General features: G+C 46.0%; 1 protein-coding gene across 1 annotated transcript in view; it reads left to right on the top strand.

Moving 5' to 3' along the window:
* Positions 1-1,283: 1,283 nt before the first annotated feature.
* HDX (highly divergent homeobox) overlaps positions 1,284-24,518 on the top strand; it is a 33,750-nt gene continuing 10,515 nt past the window's right edge. Inside the window, exons 1-6 of the mRNA XM_058814251.1 lie at positions 1,284-1,450; positions 5,165-5,310; positions 9,348-9,494; positions 11,366-12,487; positions 16,226-16,279; positions 23,670-23,816. Of these exons, the coding sequence (XP_058670234.1) occupies positions 9,348-9,494; positions 11,366-12,487; positions 16,226-16,279; positions 23,670-23,816 (1,470 nt within the window). The 5' untranslated portion in view covers positions 1,284-1,450; positions 5,165-5,310. The remainder of the gene's footprint in view (positions 1,451-5,164; positions 5,311-9,347; positions 9,495-11,365; positions 12,488-16,225; positions 16,280-23,669; positions 23,817-24,518) is intronic.

Genomic DNA, 24,518 nt, shown 5'->3' with positions numbered 1-24,518 from the left:
TTTCATTTCAGTCCTGCAGAAATATTTACTGGAACTTGTGATTAAAGCATCCTACAAAATTAATTGCTTGTTTAATATTTTAACATTGTGACTTTCAGAGGAAACTATTTGGAGTAGGGATGTGGCCTGTCTGGAGGCTTTGGAATGAAAACAGGTCTCAAGTCTGCTTCTGACTTCTCAGAGCTCCTACAGCTGAGCCAATAAACAGGGGTTTCACATGATTTCTACCACAGAATCCATCAGAATGGGCCAGCAGGGTTCTTCCTGCTTCTTTGTTCAGGAGATTTCCATTTGGAGGGGAAATGGAGCCCAAAGCAGGGCTGGCACTGATGCACCTGGCAGTACCTGGATCCTGTAAGGACACAGGAGTGAGGGTGTGAGGTTTGTGCTGTCACCAACTCTGGCCATGGCCCTGAGGAGGTGTCTGGCCCCACCTGCCCTGCACTGTCCACCTGGACACCCTGGCATTTCCTCCCTTCCCAGACCAAATGTATCCATTCTGAGAAATAAAAGGTTTATTTCTTGAGTGCCATAATATTGATGTAAATCAAGTCCTGGTCCATCATGGAGCTTTTTGGGTTTCACTGGAGAGTCTCCTCATGACTTGCCCTTTGCCATGGGGTCACAGGGATCGCCACCCACAGCATCACTGGATGGATGGGGTCACAGGGATGGGCACCCACAGAATCACTGGATGGATCAGGGTCACAGGGATGGGCACCCACAGAATCACTGGATGGATGGGGTCACAGGGATCACCACCCACAGAATCACTGGATGGAAGAGGGTCACAGGGATGGGCACCCACAGAATCACTGGATGGATCTGGAGATCACCCAGTGCAAGGTGGGGTCACCTGGAGCGGGTGGCACAAGAAGGTGTCCTGGTGGGTTTGGGATGTCTCCAGAGACTCCACACCCTCCCAGGGCTCTGCCACCCTCATGGAAGGAAGTTTTTCCTGGTGTTGAACTGGAACTTCTCGCGTTGTAGTTTATGGGCACTGCCCCTTGTGCTGTCGCTGGGCAGAGCCGGCACCACCCTCTGGGGACATGTACACGGATCGCGGGCTCCTTCCCCGTCTCTGGCCCCAGCTCTCAGGGATGGCTGTACAGGAGCACTCGCAGGGTGCTGCGGGCCGGGCCCGCGGCGCGGGGGCGGTGCGGGGTCCGGGGGCGGTGCGGGGCTCCGGGGCCGCAGCGGGGCCGGCCCTGCGGCCGCCCCGTCCCCTCACGGTGCCGGCGCTCCCATGCGCGCCCCCCCGGCGGGCGGCGGGGGCGGGCGCCGTCCGGGCCGCGCTGATCGCAGCGCGCCATTGGCCGCTGTCTGCGCGCACGTCACGATCATGATGAGAATTAATGATCGGGGCCGCTGATTTCATTGTGTGACGCCGGGACCGACCCAGCCGAGCCCGGCCGAGTCCGGAGCCCCCGCGCCGGCCCCGCGCTACACGGTAAGCGCGGGGGAGTCCTCCCGGGGGGAGAGCGCGGCGGGGCCCCGAGCGGAGGGGCGCGGCGGGAGGGGAGGAGGAGGAGGATGATGATGGTGATGATGATGATGATGGTGATGATGATGCCGGCGATGGCCCCCCCTTCTCCGGGCCCGGCGGTGGGGGTGGGGGGAGGCCCGCACGGGCTCGCGCGCGCGGACCCGCCCGGCGCGCGCAGGCGCTGCTGCACCTCCCGCCCCCCCCCCGGCGCGGCCCCGAGCGGGGGGGGCAGCGCCGGGCACGCGCCGGGAGCCGCCGCAGGAACTGCGCGTGCGCGCGCAGCCGCTCAGCGCGCGCCAGGGGGGCACCCGCGCGCCTGCGCTGGCCGGGACCGCTCTACGCGTGCGCGCCGGGCCTGGCAGCGGCCCCTCAGCAGCGGGTGCCTCAGGCACAGAAACACCGCGGGCACAGAAACGTGCCAGTGATGGAAACACCGCGGGCACAGGGGCACGGCAGGGACAGAAACACCGCGGGCATAGGGATAGGCAGTGACAGAAACACCACGGGCAGAGGGACAGTGCAGGGACAGAAACACCGCGGGCACAGGGACATGGCAGTGACAGAAACACCGCGGGCACACGGCCTGGGAAACACCCCGGCATCCCCAGCACATCGCCCGCTGAAGCAGGCACTCAGTGCCATGTCCAGCCTTGCCTTAAACGCTTCAGGGACGGGGACTCTGCCACCTCCGTGGGCAGACCTTTGCAATGTCTGAGCACTCTTTCTGTGCAGGAATTGTTTATAATGTCGATCCTAAACCTCCCCTGGCACAGCTCCTGCCATTGCTAATTTCCTCATTCCCTGGTGGAATCACAGAATCCCAGAATCACTGAGGTTGGGAAAGAACTCTGAGATCACCGAGTCCAACCTCTGCCCATTGCCCACCTTGTCACTGAGTGCCACCTCCATCCTTCCTTGGACACCAGGGATGGGTACTCCAAACCTCCCTGGGCAGCCCCTGCCAATGTCTTCCCGCCTGTTCCATGAAGAATTTCTTCCTAATGTCCAACCTAAACATACCTTGCCAAAACTTAAGACTGTGTTCTCTTGTGTCATGGGTGCCTCAGTCCTTAGTGCCCGGTGTCCCCAGTGGCTCAGTGTGCCTGTGTTGGCTGGGGTGTGGAAGAAGATTAACTTTAAGGTCCCTTCCAACCCAAACCCTTCTGTGATTCCATGATATTGGCCTGCTGTGGTGCCAGGCACAGCCAGTGGTAGTTGGAGAGGGGCCTTGTGCTGCCACGCTTTTGTTCCCCAGGTGTTTGAGGATGAGGAAGAGGAGGATGTGTCCTTGGCTGTGCTGTTCCTGAGGTCTCACCCCTAGAAGTGCCTGTGTAGCATTCACCTGCCTGAGCAGTCCCAGCCCTGTCCCCTGCCCGCTTAGCCCGGGGTTTCTCATTCTGTGGATAACATCACACATAACTCACCTAAAGCTGTGCTGTGTCCTCCCAGCTGCAGTCTTCTTCCAGTCTGCTTCTTCCCTTTTTTCTGACATAGGTCTCACAAACACATACACACTTTATTTAAAACATGTGGCTAATCCAGCTGCAGTCAGGAGTCTCATTTGCATCAATACAGCAGGATGGGATGCATAAACCTGCAGTGTTGTGGTCATGGGTTATTATGTTATTAAGTTACTGAGGGCTGTCTAATTTGTCCCTAATAAAGGTCTGCATTTTATAGGCAGGGCTGTAATACAATCCTGCAAACGCTGTACTTAGAGGAGAGGGAAGCAATTATGCTGCGAGTCACGGATATTTAAAGGCAGTTTTACAAGCTGGTGTGTACATTACACTCACCCAAGCGTCAGCCTCATCCCCTGCCCTCAGAGTGAGTGCTTGTAACTGGTTTGGCCTGTGTAGGAAAGAGGCACCAACCTACAAATTCACATTATTAAAGGTTGTTCCTTGATGTGTGTAAGTTGGGGGATTGGTTGGTTGATTGTTTTCTTTCCATTTGGGTTGTGCAAAAAACGGTGAGTTTTTGGCAAAGGTGGAAAGTGGATGAGATGGTTTCAGTTCAAGTTTCTAAAGCTGGAGGAATAGTGTCACTACTGCAGTCTTGTTTTATTTATGTCTATAGTAGTTTTCTTACCATAGTTCCAGTTTTGTCTCACATTTATATTGGCACTAAGATTTGTTATTTTTTGCCACTGGAGATCTGTGGAGGGAACAAAAAATACCCATACATTTGGAGTGTGCCAATTTTCTTGTACCTCTTACAGATGGAGAGACTAAAACAGAAATAGTCTTTGTAAGGTGACTTTTTTCCCAGGAAAATGCATTTTTGGAGCTGAAGTTAAAAAAGAAAACTCTCAGAAACTGATTGTTCCCTTTTATCATTCTGTGTTAATCCCTGACAGTTTTAGAATGTGTTGTACCATAAATATTTTTATATTTAGTTACTTCCTGGTGGCTTGTATTCTTGAGTTGATTTATTTATTATTTATTTGACACCAAGACTAGTTTCTATTTGCTGTTTGAAGTGAGTATAATCATGGGTTTGTTTCCTGTTTTTCAAATAATTAGTATTAGCATAAAGATTTACCTTGTAAATGTTTACTTGATTCAGGAATGCAAACATTTAGGGACTTTTGGAGGCTAAGACCATAGTTCTGTACATTGTAGGCAAAAATTATTTTTCCTTCTTATGCTCGTCCTTTATTTTTTTCTTTATTTTTTCCCCCAAGATCTCTCAAGTAATTCCAGAACAGCTCAGTAACTCCTGAATTATTTGGTTACATTGTTTTTCTCCATTTCCTTATAGTTGTTCTTTTTTGGTGGCACTCCTTGACACTGAGTTGTTTCCATTAGTTGCTAAAAAGGAATGACCTGGCTTTACCAGGTCTCCCTGGAGAGATTGCTGATTTTGGAATGTTGGATGCAGTAAATGGGTTGGAAGGGCTGGATTGTGCACTGAGTCCCTGTTCCATGAGGCAAAGCGCGGCTTCAGGACCAGCTATGCTGGAGCTCTGCACGATCTCCCCTCTCCACTCATTCCCAGAGAAGGGAGGGAAGGGAAATACTGGGGAGAAGTTGCTCAAGCCACTAAAGAAGCTTGAAAAAGTTCAGCTGTAAGAACAACCCCCATGCCATCTGCTGGGGAGCTGGTGACGGTCACAGGGTGTCCATGGAATTGTCCTTGGGACACACTGAAGGCCACGGAGTTCCCTCTTTGTCCTTTTCAGTCACAGCCTGGGATCTCCCCGTGTCCCCAGTGCCTGACAGCACTTGGGCTCCATTTACACCTCCCAAACCACAACACAGCAGAGGGATCTTACAATCAGCAGATTTTTAAATTAGTGTTCAGTTCAGAAAGGCAGTGAGAAAACATCTTTATATTGTTGAGTTCACAGCAGGCTGAGGGGTGAGCCTATGGGAGTGCAGAGTTACCAGTGATGGCTGGCCTGGGACAAGTAGCAGGAGCAAGGGGAACTTTGGAAACCCTGCTTTTGCAGCTGTCCTGGGTTCTTCTCTGCACTGCCAGAGACACCAACACACTTGGCCAAGGCTGCTTTACTTTATTAGAACAGGCAGATGTTGAATCCTTAAATACAGCTTTGCCACCTCTTTTATTAAAGTGAAAATTCAACTTACACTCATGGAACTTGTTTGCGTAATGCTTTACCTGATTTTTATTAAATTTCACAGAGTTCTTTTCTGTAACAAACTCTCTTTTCAGTGCCAATGTGTTGCCAACCAGCTGGACACCTGGCTTCCCAAAAGCTCACAGGCTTGTTTGCTAAGCTTGGCAAGTCAAGATCAAAATGAAATTATGATAAAAATCCATGTGGATTTCTAACTTGGAGTCTGAGGTTCAAGACAAAGGTGAGAAATCCTGAAGAGACTGGAGTGCTCTGTAGGTGCACAGATTGGGAAAAGGAGTTTACTCCCTTGGAAGTTCCTGAGGTTATTTTGGATAATAGTCTGTGATGGAGGTGAATGACCTGCTCATTCCTTTCATTCTGATGCCTCAATGCTCAGTTAATTTAGCACTTTGCAAGTTACTTCCTGTGTTAAAGAAAATGTAAGAGCTCATTTCTTGTTCTAATTATGAAAACTGATGCTGAACATGTAATACTTCCCCAAAAAATAATCAGTGTAATCCTTTGATGAACATATCCTGCATTAATTTGTCTCAGAGACAGTAACATTCTGTTCTCACAGCTGTGTGAATTATCAGTGTAGGTGAATTCCCAGGTGCCACAGGCACAGGCAGTGAGCAGAACTTGTTGCCTGTGCAGGTGGGATGTGCAGAGACAATCCAGCTCTTCCTGGATTAATGGCATGGCTCTGGACTCTGTGGTTTTCTAGGGGAGCTCCCAAACATTTATCAATTGGTTTTTTAAACAGGGTACTGCTTTAGATACTCAGAATCAGCACTTAGGAACTGCTGATAGCGAACTGATTTCCATCTGCATTTACAGGTGACATAATATTAATCAGACAGCTTTGAACCTGCCAGAGACAGAATATTGCTAGATGTCCTTCACACTGGTGTGAAATCAGTGGTCGTGGTACAGAGCTGTCTCTTGACTGAGGGTTTGATATATCCATGACAGAAAAGCTTTATTAAATCTCACCTGCTTGTTTGAAGGTTTAGATGTTGTAATGTGAACTGCAGTTATGACTCAGTTCATAACTCTGTGGTTGGAGGATCCTGTGATCTGTTTATTCAAATCAGTTTCTAATGGTTTCTGCAGGAAACCTTTGAGTTCTGCTTTACTGGATTCAAGGCAGAGGCTACCAAGGAATCTTACCAGGACTTTGGTTGGCAGGTGTAGTTCCTGAGTGATTAAGATGCACTGTAAAAATGAGTTATTAAAGCAGAGCATGACCTCTCCTGAGCTTAGCTGGGCCAAGCCTGTCATGCAATGCTCAAGGGTTTATCTGAAGTTCAAGTGATTTAATCAAAATGCTCCACCCTGTCTTTATCTAAATTACAGATGTCAAAAATAACAGTGAAAGCATTTTAACACAGAAGTGACCTTGGATACAGAAATCCACATAATTAAAAAACATGTCAAGGACCTGACAGGGGTCTTCCCTCACAGGTCATCAGGTCTGGCTTTAAAAACTCATCTTGCCATTGGAGAGTCTCCAGTGCAGTTGGTGAATTGTTTGGAGAGCGTGGTGTGGTGGGCCTGGGTATGGAAATGCTGGAGCTTGGGGGTGACTTCAGCAGGATCTGGACAGATGAAGTTTCAGAACTGTTTCTGATGAGGTCATTTGTGGGAACTGAGCTCCACTAAATAAAACAGGAGCGCTGAAACAGGAGTAGACAGGAGTGGAAGCTGGGAGCTGCCAATTGTGCAGGAGGAAAAAGAATCACAAAATTAACTCTTCTGTGTTCTTTCAGAGTGATGTAAATCATTCAGTGGCCTTGTCATTGTGTATCCACATGGGAGATCTGAAGGCAGCTCTCAACATGAGAAAGTGGATTATGATGAACTTTATTGATTTGTTAATGGACTAATAATTGTCTCCTCTGTTGCTTGCTATAAATTTCTTTAAGGAGTAGATTATTCAGAGCAAGAGTCTCCTTTGGCCAGCTCTGGCTGTGACTGAATAAATGTTGGGGGGAGGCAGAACTTGGGCAAACCTGACTTGTAATGCAGCTGGTGCTGTGTTTAATAATGCACTGGATTGAGAGGGGGAATAAGAGTTGAGAACTGAGGTAAAAAATGTAATTGAAAAATCATCTTCTATTTTATCTGTTATTTCAAAGAAACGGCAAATTATACAAATTGGTAATTACTGATTTTTCTATTGCCTGTTGACATAGAGAGGAAAATAAACTCTGAAGTCAAAGCTCTGGCCTACAAACATTTTACTCCAAATTCTAGATATCAATCTTTTTCTTTATACAGGCCTGTTGAACTCTTAACATCCATTACCATTACATAGTATAATCATCTTGGAGAATAAAGTGAAAGCAGTTGGATGTCTGCTTATGCTTTTGAGCCCCTGATAATTTTATTTGCTTTATATTAGGAGCAGCTCTTGTGCAAAGATTCGGTAGATCATCCCTCTCCTTTCCATTCAGAATTTTCAAAACTCCTTGGCTACAAAGGGTTCCCTCATCCCCTTTATTTTCCTGCTGGATGTTGGCAGGTTTCTTCTCCTTTGGTTCATTCTGTATTCTTGTGATTTATGCACTGCATTAAAATAACTTGGGGCTGGTGACGTTTTTGCTTCCCAAGTCACCATGGTGGATGCAGGCTGTTCCTGGCACTTGCATTGTCTCAGCTGCTGCCCTCCTGTCTGGGACAAAAAAAGGCCCTGCCTTGGAAATCTGTGATGATGAGGCTCTTCTTGTCTGATATCTACCCAGAGGATTGCACTCTTTGCCTGTGTAGATTGTGTAACAAGAGCATCAAGCTCCAGTTTGCTGTTAGGATTCTGCTGTGTGCTTGATAATGTTGATAATATTGGCAATAATGTTTGCCTTTCCCAAGCCAGGGCATGAATTTTCACACATAACAAAGCAATGTCTGGTTTAATGTGTTCATCAAAGTGCTGTCCTGTCCAGGCCAGCTCCTGTGTCCTCACAGTGAAGCTCAGGGGGACCCAGTGCTGGGAACTGACCTGAGGAGTTGCTGCTGGCCCGGGAGGAACCCAGGCCTCTTGTCCTGGTTGACTTCTGAGCACTGTTGTGTAGAGGTAAAACATTATAAAAGAAAGGCCTTGTAAAATCAGCCCTTCCTATTTCAGCTGAATTAACAACTAGCCTGTTAAGTTCCCATGAGAAAGAATCATAAGAATGGGAATCAGTTTGCATAACAGTCTATTCTTGCAAGAAGGCATCTATGAAAAATAAGAAGCCTGCCCCATGAGAATGCACAAAGAAAAGATGTAAACACCTGTGTAAAGAGAGAGCCTTAGCTTGTGCACACACAAGCACCAATGAATTGAGTGGCAAGAAAGTTCTTAACCAATTAGACAGTTCCTAACCAATTAGAATTAAACACGATAACTTGGAAAACAGGATAAAAATAGGCTGTAACATTAAAGTGGGGTTTTTGCTGCTGGAACTTTGAATACCCATCATTATTCACCTCTGCTGTTGTTGCCGAGCACCACTTTGGACAGAGCCAAGGAGCAGAAACACATCCCAAGGTCCTGAAGCCAGCATTGGTTATATCCCAGGAAAACAACCCTTGCATGTTCTTAAACATCCAGATTTCCAGTCTTCATGGGGTGTCACAGCAGAGAGCCTTTCTCAGCCAGGGACATGGGTGTCCCTCCTCTGTTAAACTGGGGTGTTTGTTCAACTGGGTGGGCAGCACCAGGGATCCCCAAAGCCCCTCCTTGGGGGCTTTCCCCCAAGTTGGTCTTTGGTCCTTGATCCTTGTGACTTTGCAGCTGGAGGTGCCAGTACTGACAGCAGAAGGACAGGCTCTTGTGGAGTGCAGGAATTGCTGGAGACAGTGGAAACTTTACTCGTGTCCATCACCTTCATTTTATACCAGATTGTATCTGGTTTTTGTTGTTAGGAGTGGGAAACAGACCTGCCAATATTGGAGCTGCTCATGTTTCTCTGTTTTGCCTAATGCCTTTATTTCATTTACATTTTTAAGGGTGAAACTTTCTCTTTCAAACTAGAGCCTCATGGGCTTAGCAATACCATGTAATATTTATTTATTTGTGCAAAGCAGTCTCTGTTGTTCCAAACATCCAGTTCACTGTTCAGCTTGACACAACTCTGATTGCAAGAGGCTTTCTTGGAAAGTCAGGAAGTGTTGGTAAAAGGTTCTGTAGAGAAAACATGTCAGTCCTCAGTGTTATCACAGGCACAGATGAGAGCTGTGCCTCCTGCTCAGCTCAGTTCCCACCCAGCTTTCAGTGTCTCCTTTTCCTTTCAGATGAATCTGCGCTCTGTGTTTACTGTAGAACAACAAAGGATATTGCAGCGTTACTATGAAAATGGAATGACAAATCAAAGTAAAAATTGCTTTCAGCTCATATTGCAGTGTGCACAAGAAACTAAACTGGATTTCAGCGTGGTCAGGGTAAGTACTGAGGCCTTCCAGATTTGTTAAGCATACACATTTATTGCTTTACATAAAATATAGAGAGGTCTGGAGTCTCTAACTTTATCCTTGTCGTAGATCAGACTTCAGTGCGTGTGTGTGACATTTATTTATACCCAGAGAGCCTATTTAGAGTTTGTTTTCACTGAAATATCTTCACATGACTGTTGAATTTAGCAGGGGCCTGGATTGTACAACGAGTGATTTTTATTGCCTTTTTTTGGGATTTTCAAAGTTACTATTTTTTAAGTTATTATTTATTAAATTATAGGGTGGCTTGCCCTATAGAAACTTTGTATGATACATTATATCAGAGCAAGGTCATGTTATTAAGAAACTATTTTTAAGCTAAATAAGTTTCTATAAATTAATAATTTTGGGGGAAACAATTGTGGAAATATTTCTTTTGATGCACTCTGTCACACTTGTATTCCACATCACAATCATAAATATTGTGATCCTTTGTGGTTATTCACAGTGGGGACATTCTTTTCCTATAAAACAAGAATGTCCCAGTGCTAACAGGAGCTCTTCCAGAGTCTATGAATTCCACAGAAAGGAAAATAATAATCCCTTTGTGAAACACTAGACAACAAAATGGCTGTTGTCCGAGAGGGAGCAGAAATAGAAATCCTGAGGCATTAGATGGAAAAATAACAAAGGGCAGTGGAGCTCCCAGGAGCTGCTGTGACACTGAGGAGGAGCAAGTGGGGCCAGTCTAGGTTGGTTTTTAGCTGATTTAACAGTGGCACATTGACAATAACAACCCTGCTCCTAAATCCTTACTTGGATTCCCCTCTCTCAGAACTCTGGAAACATTAAAAGTTGCTTTCTCAGCTGGAGGTGGTAGAAGCTGTGAAAGTCAGGCAGGGGTTCAGGCTCCTGGGGCAGGCAGGCAGTTGTAACAGGAATCTGGATGCTGATGGTGCAGCCAGGGCTGCTTTGCTATATTTGTGCTGATTGAGTGTCCTAGAGGAGGCAGCCCAGCTCCCCTCTCCTTGCAGTTCTCTCCATCTTCATGTTTCCCTTCCCTCTCCATTTCCCTTCCTGCAATCAAGGATCATTCCTTGTTTTCTTCCTGAGCCCTGATTTGCAGCACTTCAACTTTTTCTTACTTCAGAATGGAAACAGATCCAGTGTCTGTCCTGAATTTGTCACATTTTAGCACGATCTTACCTTTCTCTTCTCTACACCCATCATTTCTGCTTCTCCTAAATGCCCCCTTTTCCCTTTTTTTCTTTTTATCCTATAAAACTCTTGGTCAGTAACGAGTTCTTTGCAAAATGATACTTGAGTTGCAGCTGGCACTTGCAGATAGGATTATGATAGGCACATGAATTCCCTAAGTACAATTGGTCAGGAGAATGGGACTGCAAAGCTGACCAGTAACTGACATTTTACTGCATGTTACAAATTGTGCCTCAAATTAGACATTTTGTAAAATTTGCAAAAAATTAGTGGAGTAGAATTGTGTATGGCAGGGATGGGTTTTTTCCTGTATGAAATTAGTCACAGTGGTGTCAATTAAATAAATCTTGACACTTCAAGACAGGAGGCATCAGGATTTTTGAGAAGCTGGGGTTTTGGAATTGAGGCTGGGCCTGTCCTGTGTATGAGTTGTGGATCCCAAAGAGGAGAGCCTGGATCTCTACCCTGTATTGTTCAGGCCTGTATTTCCACCCTGTCATGTTCACTGCATAATCAGTACATGATTTACATATTTGTAAACTTACATCTCAACTCAAACACTTAACATGTCATCAGACCTGCTTAAAAATGGAATTGCTAATTTTTTTCTGCCTCTTTGACACCCCGTTTTGTGTTTGTTGGCGTTGCTGTCTCGTTTGCAGACGTGGGTTGGCAACAAGCGGCGGAAGATGAGCAGCAAGATCGCCGTGGAATCTGGGGGCACCCCCCCGAGCACTGCCCCCGCCACTCCCTCCGTGCCCCCGGAGGCAGCCGTGAGAAACGTGGTGAATATTGCTCGATCCCAAAGCCAGCAATCCTCTTGGACCTCTTCTAACAATGATGTGATAGTGACCGGGATCTACAGCCCCGCCGGCTCCTCGGGCCGCCCGGGAGCCGCCAAGCACACGAACACCTCCGTGGCGGAGCTGCACAAAACCTCCATCCCACGGCTCCCGGGCAAGAGCGACGCGGACTTCCAGCAGCAGCACATCCCTCTGGGACGGCAGGTGCCCCACTGTAAAAACGCTTCCCTCTTGGTAGGGGAAAAGACCATTATTCTATCCAGGCAAACGAGCGTGCTCAATTCCGCAAACTCCATCTACAGTCACACGAAGAAAAGCTACGGCAGCTCCTCGGTGCAGACGGCGGAGCTGGTGTTACCTCAGAAACCCATGATCTGCCACCGGCCCTGCAGGGCCGAGCCCTTGGCGTGCCAGCGCTTGCACAAGGCCGAGCCCGCGGCCCTGGCGCCGCACGTTCCCCCGGGGCCCAGGGCTCACCCCCGGGAGCCGGGCTGCGGCACCCAGAACCTGGAGATCCGCGAGGTGTTCTCGCTGGCCGTCACGGACCAGCCGCAGCGCCTGGTGCCGGGCAGCGCGGCACAGAAAGCGGCCTCGCTGGAGGGCAGCTGCCTGTCCATCGCCATGGAGACCGGCGACGTGGAGGACGAGTACGCCCGCGAGGAGGAGCTGGCCTCCATGGGGGCGCAGATCCAGAGCTACTCCCGCTACTGTGAGGGCAGCGGCTCCGGCCTTAGCGGGGACAACCAAAGCGCGGCCGGGCCGGGCCGCAGCGGGGGCTGCGGGGCGCAGCTGGGCCCTGCCCGCGACGGGCCCGACAATCTCCTGTACCACAGCAGAGAGTTCCACCTGCCTGCACGGACCTCATTGCACACCGCACCCAGCACGATTTATAACCCTGCCAACGCAGCCAGAAGTACCTTTTCTCCTCATTTTACATCTTCAAGTCAACTGAGGCTGTCACAAAACCAAAATAATTACCAGGTAATCCATCAGTTTCTCTCTGTCTTCAAACCTCAGAGCTGAGGTTGTACATAAATGCTGTTTCAGAGCTGCTGGCACCTTTCTGCAGGCTGTGCTCCTTTTATGCCTTCCAGTAGAGATAATTCCTCCTCAAACCCAGTGCAGGCAGCACTGCAGTGTGGTAGCACTTCTGCCTGTCTAAATGAACCCCTGGTAGCCATATGGTGAAGATCAGTGAGGATTTCATGGATTCCAGGCTAAATTTTGGCTGCAAGAGGGTCATACCCATGAGCTGCTGGTTGTGCTGCCCTGGCTTTCCAGCACATGCCATGGCCATTCCCTGGGTGTTGTCCTGTGGGCACACATCACACGTGGCACAAGAACACATCACGCGTGGCACAGGACGTGGTTTCAGGCTGACATTTGTGCATTTGCTCACCCCATTGATGTCAGCCTAGAATCCTGTACCCCCTGTGCAGGTGGCAGCCTCTGTGTTCTGTCAGGGATTAGGATCCCCTGTGATGGAGTTAACTCAGCTTCCTTTCCCACAGCATCTAATTCAAATAATCAGTTTTACATTCAATCCCTTTATTCTTTTCCTGTACTAAAATCCCTTTAGTGATACTGAGGGGAAATTAAATGCAGATCATTGAAGAACTAAAAGATGTTTAGAAGAAACTGCAGCACTTGACACATTTTTTTAGTTTTTGGTATTACAAGGGGAGAGATACTTGCAGGAAACATCCAAATTGGTATTTTTCATGGATTTTTACACCATCTGGCATGACATAGCCTGGAGACACTGAGGTAAAAGTCTTTTAAGGCTGACAGAATGTGATTCTGTGTGTGTCACCTGCATGCACTTGCCTGTTATTGCCTTTTTATTTTCTCCTGAAAATAAACCATGTCGACAGCATATCAGCTTTCCCTGCGCTTTGCTCACCAGGGTAGAGAATGAGACTTTGTGAATCATGGTTTTTTTTAGATTTTTTTAGATTTTCTTTTCCTTTTTTCTGGACTTGTTCCTATCTCATGTGACATTTGAAGGAAAACTTCTAAGTCCAAGTCAGTGCCACTTTTCACCTGAGTTATTACTGCTCTGGGTAAAGCAGAGGTTTGATGGACAGAGGGTAAATTCTGGGGAGTAGATGCATGTCAAATGTGCCTTTCTCTCCTTTACTCTCAGTCTCTCAGTGTTTGCTGTTACTTTTATAACTTGGTTATAGGATTCCTGAAATGCTGTATAGTTTTGCCACCCCAGTTTCACAGGAGAGGAAAAGCTGTAAATGTGCAGATCAGTCCAGTAAAGGGTTGGTGAAAGTGCTTACAATTGAGTTAAAGGCATTTTATAAAGTTTCAGGAAGGGAAATCCATTACTGATACCTCTATCAGCTGTGTGCTCATGGTGCTTTATTTCACTCTTGAAAAAGCATCAGAGAGATTGATTTCATCTATTTTAATTTTTTTTAAGTGAAATTAAGAATAACTTTTTTGGGGGTTTTATGGGGTAGGAACTGAGACTTTTTGAAGAGCTAGAACAGTTCATGGTAGATGATATTTTACCTGCTTGTGTGGTGTTTTATGGATCAAAATAAGATCTCTGGAATTTTGTTTTGGGGTATTTTTTACTTCCCCCTGTTGTAACAACACACCTGGTTTTCTGATAAGTGAGGAATTCATCTGTACCCCAGCTGACCTCCATGCCTGTCTGACACCCTGCTCTTTGGATTTGGAGTGTGGATGGAGGGAGCTTCTGTCATATCCCTTGTCATTCCAGAGTTTTAAACCTTGGGAAAGCTGAGCAGGAAGCTGTTAATTCCCTTATTGCTGTGAGCTCACACCCTGTGAGCCCCTGAGGTGACATTTCTGGGTATTAGAGACTTCCTAAGGTGCTTGAATCCTTTTAGGCTTGTACAGGATGACATTTCATTTTTTGTAGCCAGTTTATGTTAATTTATTGCCCATGTTTAGCTAATTTATCCATCAGCACAGAGATGAAAATCCTTAAACTTGGGGAAATCTTCTTGAGTTTAAAAATAGATTAAACCTGAGCTAAATGATTATTGGAGTAGTTGAACATCCAAGCAGATGCTTTTTCAAAGTCAGGACTGTGTGATTCATGTTTTGATGAAGCAATTACTGTCATATATTGGTGGGGTATCTAATTAGCAATTAGTTATAGCTTCCTTACTGGTTCAATTAATCAAATTCGTGTTAGTGTAACTTAAGACTAAATTTAATTAAGTGATCAATTTTAATGCCTGAGCAGTTTCAGTAAACAAATTCTTCAGCCTACTTGCTTGTCTTAGTTTGACTTTGAGTGTGTTGGAGTGCAGAGGTTCCTGTGCTGTCCTCCAGGCTGAGGTGGGAGTTAGTCTTGGTTTCTTCCCCCCACCCTAAGGGACAGGAACACTGTTGAGAATCTGTATTTTGATTTACTCTGTTCCCAGGCCCAGCCCTTGACAAGGGCAGCTCAGAGCAGTGCTGTGCCTGCTGTACTCCAGGGAGTTCTCTTGAGATGAACTTGGCAGGGTTTGGCCCTGTCCCTGTCAGAACTGAGTGCATTTGTCTTCCCAGCAACCCTTAATGCTCTGCCAGGTAGATGTTGCTTTATTCCCATAGAAAATCACTTTTTTTTTTTGTAGCCCCCTTTAAATGAGTGAAAAGGAGCTACCTGGGTGATTCCTCAGGGTGCCTTTGCAGGGGATTCTGTGGTGTGAAGCTGTTGGTGGAATACAGGGTTACAATAGACAAAGTGTGTGCAGTGCAGAAATTAATATTTTAGGCTCAAACCCTAATGGTGCTTGAGAGGGGAGGGTGCTCCTTTCATCCCCCTCAACCCTCCTTGTGCTGTCAGGAGAAAGTGTCTGGCTTTGGGTGACCTCCAAGTGCTTCCAGCTACAAGCTTGAAGAATAAAAGTGTTTTATGTACTTGTACAGCAGCCACCTGTAGCAGGGCTGCTGTGCTTGTTGTGCTCGTGCTGCAGGAGCCATCAGTGAGGAACTCTGCAAGTACAGAAACTCTCAGAGCAGTTTGGGTCAGTCAGGAGTGCACAGGTTTTTTCCTCACAGGTGATTGATCTCTCCAGAGCTGTGTTTAGTCTCTCGAGCATTGCTTGTCTGCAGCAGTAGGTGAACATGGAATCTTAAATAAGCCTGAAATATTCCAGGCTATGACACCCCTCAGATGGTCAGGGAAAACACTCTGAGATTTTTATTTAATGAAGTCTGACCTCTGGGAATGATGGAGAAGCAGCAGGAATGGAAGCAGTTCTCCTTTGCCTTCACACCCCTTCTCCTTCCTTCTCCATCCTGAAATCCCTGTAATTTCTGCTGGTACTCAGATCTTTAACATGAGACATTGAACAGCTCAGTGACAAACACAAGAGCATTTTTTTCTGGAAGTTGAAGTGAAGCAATTGGAAAAGATGTGAGGGCAGCTCAGTCCTCAGCCCTTGTCTGACTTCAGTCTGCTCATCCTGCCAGATGGAAAGGGAAACTGCTGTTGCAAAATACAAGTTTTGGGGTACCAAAAGTACAGGAACACCCCAGTTGTCACTGTGCTATCTTGCCCTCACCCAAAGAAACAATGTTTTATTCTTGGCAGTAAAGGTGAGTGGGACTTTGGTTTTCAGTCTTAACCTGTTTACAGACATTGGTGTCAGAATTGAATGCACAGTGCTGAAGTCTCAGTATTGGCTCTCACATCAACCTAAGCTGCTCTTGTTTTCTGTTCTGTTTCCTCCTTCCCCTCTGCAGATTTCAGGAAACCTTACTGTGCCTTGGATTACAGGTTGTTCCAGAAAGAGAGCAGTAAGTACATTTCCATTTAAGTATCTAATGCATCAAGTGAAGCAATGAAAAGTTGATAAAAATGCATTGTGGAAAATGTTAGTTCTATTTACCTTGGGTGGGTTTTTTTCCTTTTTCCTTTGATACAAACATTATCTGCAGGGGCAGTGTTTCAGTTGAGGTGAAGATGATGTCTGTGTTTAAAAGCAGGTCAAGGTTGTAACTCAGTGTGAGGTGATGCCCAGGTAGGAATCATGCTCTTAGCTCTGAATTGATCAGGACTGAGTGGTTGGAGCTCAGATGTGTTTTTTATATTGAAAGTGAAGTGGTTGTTAATTGAAGTAACTGAATGCTTAGGAGAGTAACTCCCTCTGCAGCTTCTCTGCACATGCACAGAATTAGTCAGTGCTGGCTGTAGGAACTTGATCAAGTCTAATTCTATCCACATAAATGTCATTTCACAGTAGCAGAATCAGCCAGTTTGGTGTCCTTAATTCACAGACAACTCCAAACCATAACACAAGGTATGAAACAGCTTTTGTCAGGGAAAAAAACCCAAAACCCTGCCCAACTCTTTAGTTAGTCTTCAGCATTTGCAGCTTGTCTTTGAATAGGTGTCAGTTCTGCCTCCTCACCAGCAAACCCAGCCTCAGGTGGGATGGTACAGCCAGGCTCTCCAGGGCTGCTCTGCCACCCCAGCTCTGTCACAAGCAGCAGCTGGGGAAGAGTCTGCCATGGAAACCAAACTCCTCAGTCTGTGGAGCTGGCAATGCCCTGGCAATGCTCTGGCAGTGTCCTGGCAATGCCCTGGCAATGCTCTGGCAATGCCCTGGCAGTGTCCTGGCAATGCCCTGGCAATATCCTGGCAGTGCCCTGGCAATGCTTAGGCAGTGTCCTGGCAGTGTCCTGGCAATGCCCTGGCAGTGTCCTGGCAATGCCCTGGCAATGTCCTGGCAGTGCCCTGGCAGTGCCCTGGCAGTGCCCTGGCAGTGCCCTGGCAGTGTCCTGGCAGTGCCCTGGCAATGTCCTGGCAGTGCCCTGGCAATGTCCTGGCAGTGTCCTGGCAGTGTCTTGGCTGTGACTGCTCTGTTGGAGGTGAGGTCTAGGCAATGGAAGAGCCTTTCCTTGCTTTCTCCTGCTGTATCAGAACTTTTTCCTTTATTATTTTCAGTTCTTTAGTCCTCAAAAAGTGAGGCAGTCCTCAAAAAGTGAGTGTGGCAGTGTTTCCTGTGTAAGTAGGAATCTGAGGACCATCAGTTAATGGTGTTTTCTCTCAGACTTTTTCTAGGTCTCAGCTGAAGCACTTCCCATTTCTGCAGGGTTCAGTACAATGACTTCTTTTTGTACAGAGAGCACTTTATAAGAGCATCTCCCAGAGGAACTGGTACTTTTGTACAAATCCTGTTGTGCTCAATCCATCTTCCTGCTTTCCTAAGTGCTAATTCTCTTGAGGAGGCTTTTTAAAATGCAGCTCTTTTGTGGAAGGCTCATTCCCTCTATCACTTAATGACCTTTCAGAGCATCTCACCAAGGAGCTGGGGAGTGTCCTGGGTAGAGTTTCACAGCTAAATGGGGAGGTTTTAGCCAATACCCAGTTGTAAGGTAATCCAGGTGGGGTGTGTGACCTGGCAGGTACAAATTCTGCTGCTGAGGTTGTTTCTGGAGTTCAGTGCTGCTCTGGGGTCAGGTGTGTGCCAGAGCCAGCTCAGATTTGGCAGTGGGAGCTCAGGGCTGGGACTGGGGTGATTTTGGCCCCTGCCTGCAGCACGGGGGGGTTGTTGGGCATTGTGGTCATGCTGGATACCTGACCCCAGCAGTAGAAGGCATTTCTGGAGTAAATTTAAACATTCAAGGATGTGGAGGGGCCTGTTCATTAATCATAGAGTCCCTGACGTTTGAAAATGCCTTTAAGATCATTGAGTCAGCCCAGCATCAGCATGATCACCACTAAACTGTGTCCCCAAGGGCCACAAACACACTTCCAGGGATGGTGATTCCACCCCTGCCCTGGGCAACCTGTTCCAATGCTTTACAACTTTTTCAGTGATAAAATATTTCCTAATATCCAATATTTCCTGATTCTCCCCTGGCCCATCCTGAGGCCGTTCCCTCTCCTCCTGTCCCTGTTCCCTGAGCAGAGCCTCCCCTGGCTGTCCCCTCCTGTCAGGAGCTGTGCAGAGCCACAAGATCCCCCCTGAGCCTCCTTTGCTCCAGGCTGAGCCCCTTCCCAGCTCCCTCAGCCCCTCCTGGGGCTCCAGACCCTTCCCAAGCTCCATTCCCTTCTCTGTCCCCATCCTCTCAATGTCTTCCCTGCAGTGAGAGACCATTAAGGATGGTAATTAGAGAATTCTTTTTCCTTAGACCTTTACTCATTTGTCTCTTTAATCAATAAAATGCATAAAACCCTTTGGTTAATCCAATCTGTTTGACAACATCTGTGTCCAGATTTGTGGCTGCACTTTCCCAGCCTGAGTGCAGATTCAGCCTCCTTCAGGGGGCAAGTGGAGGACTTGGCACTCTGAAACTGCTGTGTACACACGGGTGAGACAAGCAAAGGAGAAAAAGTTCCTACTTCCTAGAAACTTTTGATTTCAACTGTGAAATTCTTCTGAATAAAGAATGTGAGGGAACAGAAATAGAATGGATGGAGTTGTAGAAGTGCCATTATGGCAATTACTGCCATTCAAACAGGAAAAAGGCTAATCTGTATTTTGGTCAAAATGGAGAAGATTGTCTTTTAGATGCTCTGAATTTTTAATCTTCTGCCTTGATGTTTTGTTTCCCTTGCCCTGTCCTTCAACTGTATCAGGAGAGAAATAAAAGCTGTGCAGTTCTGCAGAAACTCTTGTGTGCTCAGCTCTGCTGTAGGATGATGTAATCCTGATTGTTAATGAATATTAGTCTAGAAATATCACCCTGTCAGTAACTCATGAGAGTGTCTCTGGAATGCCAGAGCTCTGTGTCCTGGTGCATGTGCAGTGGCCTTTATGAATGCATTGATTTTTGGTTTATCACAGGGTGGTGGAAGGATAACAAGGATTCAAAAATAGCACTGAAGGTACCAGTTAAGGAGAACTAAAAGGGAGAAAATATCTTCACTTCTGTTCTTAGGTCTTGAGGGTACTGACTGCGCTTCAGTTCTGTGTCAGCTGGGGTCTGAGCAGGATGGGCTGTGGTTGGGGTAGATTTAAAGGAGAACATTTATCACACAGGTAGTGGCTCTGGGTAAGCTGGGCTTTAGTGGTGAAGCTTCATTTTGGGGGAGAGAGGGGGAGCTTGTCTGCCCTGAGCTTCACTTTGGGGTGTCTGGGCTCTCAGGCTGTTGTATCTGGGGACAGGAAAATACTGAAATGGGTGGAGAGTGCTAGATTTGGATTTTTGTGTCACTGTTTGCACATTGGCTATTTGAATAAAACTCTGTCACAGGAGTGCAGGCACACTTTGGGCAGGTGGAGGGGCTGAGGTGTGACAGCTGCCCCTGCTGTTCTGGGCATGGGAGCACAGCTGGATTTTTGGGGCAGACACATCAGAACAACCCTAAAGAAAGCTCCTCCTTGGCCTGGGGTGTGCAGGGCTCAGGAGAACCAATGTGAGCTGAGAGCAAACACCTCAGAGCAGCTTCAGAGAGCCCTGGCAGGGATTCATTGAACTCCTGCAGTCAGGGCACCTCAGGGTGATTTGTGGCACTGTGCTGGGAGCCTGCAGGCAAGGAATGCATCCTGCCTGAACTGCAGAACTGTCTGGTCCAGTGTGAGGAATACATTGATAGATAGGGCTCAGAGTGTCATTTCTTTGCAAGACTGTTCATTGCATTGATATCTCTTTTTGGTTTTTTAAAATTTTTTTAGTTGAGTTTGATTTAGAAACAGATATTAACAGAATATCTGTAATTTTGGCTGCATGCTGAAGCAGTTACAGCTTTTCTCACAATGGGATGCTATGAAATATTTATCACCTCTGCTTCCATCAGAGCAAACTTCATGCTTACCCAGCCAGCGGGGAGGGATGCAGAAAGTCTCTGCTGCAGGAACCTGGCAGTGTGTGAGCAGGAGGAGTGGAAGGGTGTGAGCAGGAGTGGAAGGCTGCCCTCAGACACCTCTGTGCCTGAGTTTGTGCAGCTGTGTGAGCAGCAGTGTCCAGCCTGAGCTCAGCATGGCTGTCACTGACAGGGGGCAGCTTTGTGGCACTGGTGAAACCTGAAGCTGAAACCTCAGGATGAAGGAATGTGTAATCTGGAACAGCTTTAATGAGGTTAAATATCTTGGTGTGTTAAGGGAAAATGCAGGCCTTCAGAATTTATATGTGGGAAATCAAGAAATGATAAACTGAAAAGCAAGAATGATATTAAATAGCACAGATGGGAAAGGAGAAATGTAGTGGAATGATTCAGAAATCACTGTCAATACATACAAATAAGATCTTGAGATGGGAATTGATAATCTCTGAAGAAAACAGGTATTAATTATTGTCAGGGTTCAGAGAGCTCCATGCTGATGTCACTGGGAAAGGTGAATAAGGCAAAATGAGACTGTGCTTGCACAGATGAATCTGGGATTTGTTCATACCTTGAATACTTTGAGTGCTTCTGATCTTCCCATTCTCCCAAAATATAACAGAGAAGCAGTGACAGGGATCAAAGGCATGGTAAATTTGTTTGTGAGAGGTTTGTTTGCTAAAAATAACCATTACCTCAGCCCAATTCATCAGCAAGTATCAGAACTGAATGTTGATTTAATATGATTTCACTGCAATTGAAATGAACAGCACACACAGTGCTCAGCTGCAGCATAAATGCAAGTTATGTATAAAACCTCAAGTTCTTCCATTTTTTAGCATGTCTTTGATTAATAATCTGAAATTTGTGGATAGCTTTGTGCACGTGGCCTGAAACATTTTCAAGTGCTGCGTGAGAGCCGCTGTGGAAGCGCAGGCTCTGAGCAGAGGCAGGATGAGGACACTCCACTGTGTGCAATTATTCACCCCAATTATAGACACCGGATTTGCACCACAGAAATTGCTGCTCTGTGGGGGATGAGGGGCTGGCAAAGAGCCAGGAATGTCTCTGATAAACTGGGTCATCTCCTCCAAGGATGGTGTTGTTCCACTTGGGAGGTTGGGGATAAGGTGGGTTTAACCCTGCACGGCACAGCTGCTGATTCAATTTGCTTTTCCTTGGGAATGCATAGGCTGGATCCTGCTGGACAAAGCCTCTGCTGCTTCCTAAACTGTGGCCAACAGAAGTGGGAAATGTAAAGGATTCAGCCAACAGCCAGCACTGTCAAAGCCAAGCCTTGAATTAGCAAGCTGGCTATCTGAAGAGAGGAAATGAGAATTGTATTCAGAGCTTAATGACGTAAAAAACAAGAACTGAGTTACTGGCTTGCCTTCACCTATAAGTATTGTCATAAATATGAAGCTTTCCAACATTATCTTCTGATATTTTCTCCTATAATGATGAATATTACGATATTTGTAGGGGTCTGAGGTTTTGCTCTTGGTCCCTCATTTCCTCTGATGGTATTAAGCATGGGAAGGTTATTAACTAAATTGATGGAAGCTTAGTTACATGCACAATGTAGAAATTCTATCCTTTATTTTCTGACAAAAGTCATTATGTAATTTTTAAGCAGTTTATAATGCAGGAGTCAAACTTGGGTATGATCCATGTCAAGGGGATGATCCTGTAATTGAATGTAGTTTGTGATTTCCCTAAGGAAGTGCTGATAAGGCCCATGGCACAGCGTGTTACAGAAGGCAGCTAATCTGGAGCTGAGATTTGGCCATGCTCAAGTGTCATTTACATCTGCTGAGCTTAGGAGTGACACTGATCTCATGATGCTGGTGCAGCTATTGAGAGCAGGGTGTGTAAATGATGATCCTTCAGCATCTGAGGTCCCACAGAGCTGCTGCTCACTTGGCAGAGCACTGGGGCTCCTCAGTGCTGGCCTTGGGAGAACAAAATGGCTAAAACGAGACAGAGACTCCAAAGCAGAAAATATAAATGACATTAACATCATTATACAGCAGTTATGAGGTGAAAACCATTAAATAGTGATGAGGTGGTGGAACTACAGCCAGGAAAAGCTCTGAGTGCCTGGTGGACACTCAATTAATTCGGGATTCATCAAAGTTGGAAAAGGCCTCCAAGGTCAGCAAGTGCAACCAGATCACATTTGAATTTATCTGGTGCTTCTTTTTACTGGGATTAGTTTAGGAAGAGAAAAGTTTGATGCACCTGTTTTGGGTTCATACATTGAGAAGACTCAAGTGCTTCTAACATTTTGAGAAATAGTAATTTTTAAGAGAGGAAAATTGCAACAATTACAATTGTTAATCTTCAATATTCTGAAGATTGTTAATCTTCAATTAACAATCTTCAATTGTTAATCTTCAATATTCTGAAGATTAACAAAAGCTAGAACTGGGAACCGTACAAGATTGTCAAATGATCCAAGTTCTGTAAAATTATTTTTTATTCCACTTAAAATTATTTCTTCTAACTTTTAACGGTGTTTAAATGAGCAAACCCAGAATTCAGCTATTGAAATGATGAACACAATTCAGCTACTGAAATAATGACACATGTGGCACATGGGCTCAAGTTACCAGTGCAGACTTTGTGGTTGATTTTCTGTCCTCTGAATAGCAGGAAAAGTGAACAACATGCGTTGGTGCAATGAAACTGTAGATTTTAGATAAAATTCTGTATGAAAAGCTTTTGTTAAAGCTTGGAAGCTCTACCAGAGAAATACTTTCTGTGCTCACACCAGTTCAAATAGTGGTAAGATGTTTAGGAATTCTTTTTCAGTGTTACTCCTTTTATCACTGATCCACTATCACATGTTTTGATAAACGCAGACAAAGAGTTTGGGAAGTCGAAGATAAACAGTGGAACCAATTTAAACTCAAGCTCACCACATAAACATTAAAGTATTCCCTTTAGGAAGTCAGAATCCTTTGAATTATGCATGTGTTGTAGTTTGCAGTAAGATAAAAGAACTTTTAGGGGGGAGGGTGAGAAACTTGAAAAGCCTTTAAGGAGTAATTTGCATAAATTGGGTGGAGAGAGTAAACAGCACAAGGGGGAAAAAGTTATTTTCAGTAAGACCTTATAGAATGAGATAAAACAAATTACCAAAGAAATCAGGTGGAGTTGAAACAAAGCTGAAGTGCCTCAAACTTTGTGTTAATGCTGCCACTGCCTTTACAGCAAATCCCAGGGAACTCTGAAGTGCCCTGCATAAAAAAAAAAGAAATCAAAAAAACCCCAAATTCTTAAGGGAGACTTAAAAGAGAAGAAGAGCCATGGAGACAGTGGAACGTGTGTGTAACTGTGTGGGAGACCTGTGGACATGAATGCTCAGATAAGCAGATTTTTTTTCAATCTAACAGTATTTTTTTTATCTTGCAGTTACAGGACCGCACACAATTTAGTGACCGAGACTTAGCTACCCTAAAGAAATACTGGGACAATGGCATGACCAGCCTGGGCTCAGTCTGCAGAGAGAAAATTGAAGCTGTGGCTGCAGAATTAAATGTTGACTGTGAAATAGTTCGGGTAAGAAATCCAGAGTCTTCCCTTATCTTGTCGCAGGAGCAAAAATAGGACAGATGAAAGGCTTTAAAAATTTCATGGGGAAGCTTGAAATAGATTTCATGTATTACATAATGAATGACCATGTTGGGAAGTTCTCTCCTGCTCTTTCTGCAGTCTATATTTAGTAAAAGCCCTCAGGTCAGGGTCTTATTGATCAGCAGCAGAAGCAGCACTAGGAGCTGTTTGACATTCTCTTGAGGAAGATTTTAAGTAGACGTGTTACATTTTTGAGGGAGATCCTAGAAGACTGAAAGGTACTATTTACATTGCTAATAAGATACCAAAAAAGGGCTTTTCTAAAGATACAGGGAAAATACTTCTCATTCATGCTTATAGGGAAAATTGTATGAAAGAAAATGCTCCAAAATAGAAAAAAAAATTGTGTTACAAGACTGTCTTGAGGGCAGGTTGAGGTGTGATGGAGGAATTCTGGGTCAGCTCGGTTTGATGGTTGCTGTAGGTGACTGAGGGAGGCCCAGGTGTGCTGGAGATGACCTGGCTCCCAGAATCTTCTCATCATCTCCTCCAGAGGCTGGGGTGTTGTGTCACTGTGTCCTGGATGAGCACACACCCAGCAGCACCTCTGGGGTCTCTGCCCATCCCAGCCTCAGGAAATGTCCCCACTGTTTGCAGTCAGACAAGGACAGGAGCCTTCCTTTCCCT

This window comes from Ammospiza caudacuta, chromosome 14 (genome assembly GCF_027887145.1).
Source record: "Ammospiza caudacuta isolate bAmmCau1 chromosome 14, bAmmCau1.pri, whole genome shotgun sequence".
Lineage (NCBI taxonomy): Eukaryota > Metazoa > Chordata > Aves > Passeriformes > Passerellidae > Ammospiza > Ammospiza caudacuta.
This window is presented reverse-complemented; position numbering and strand designations above follow the sequence as displayed.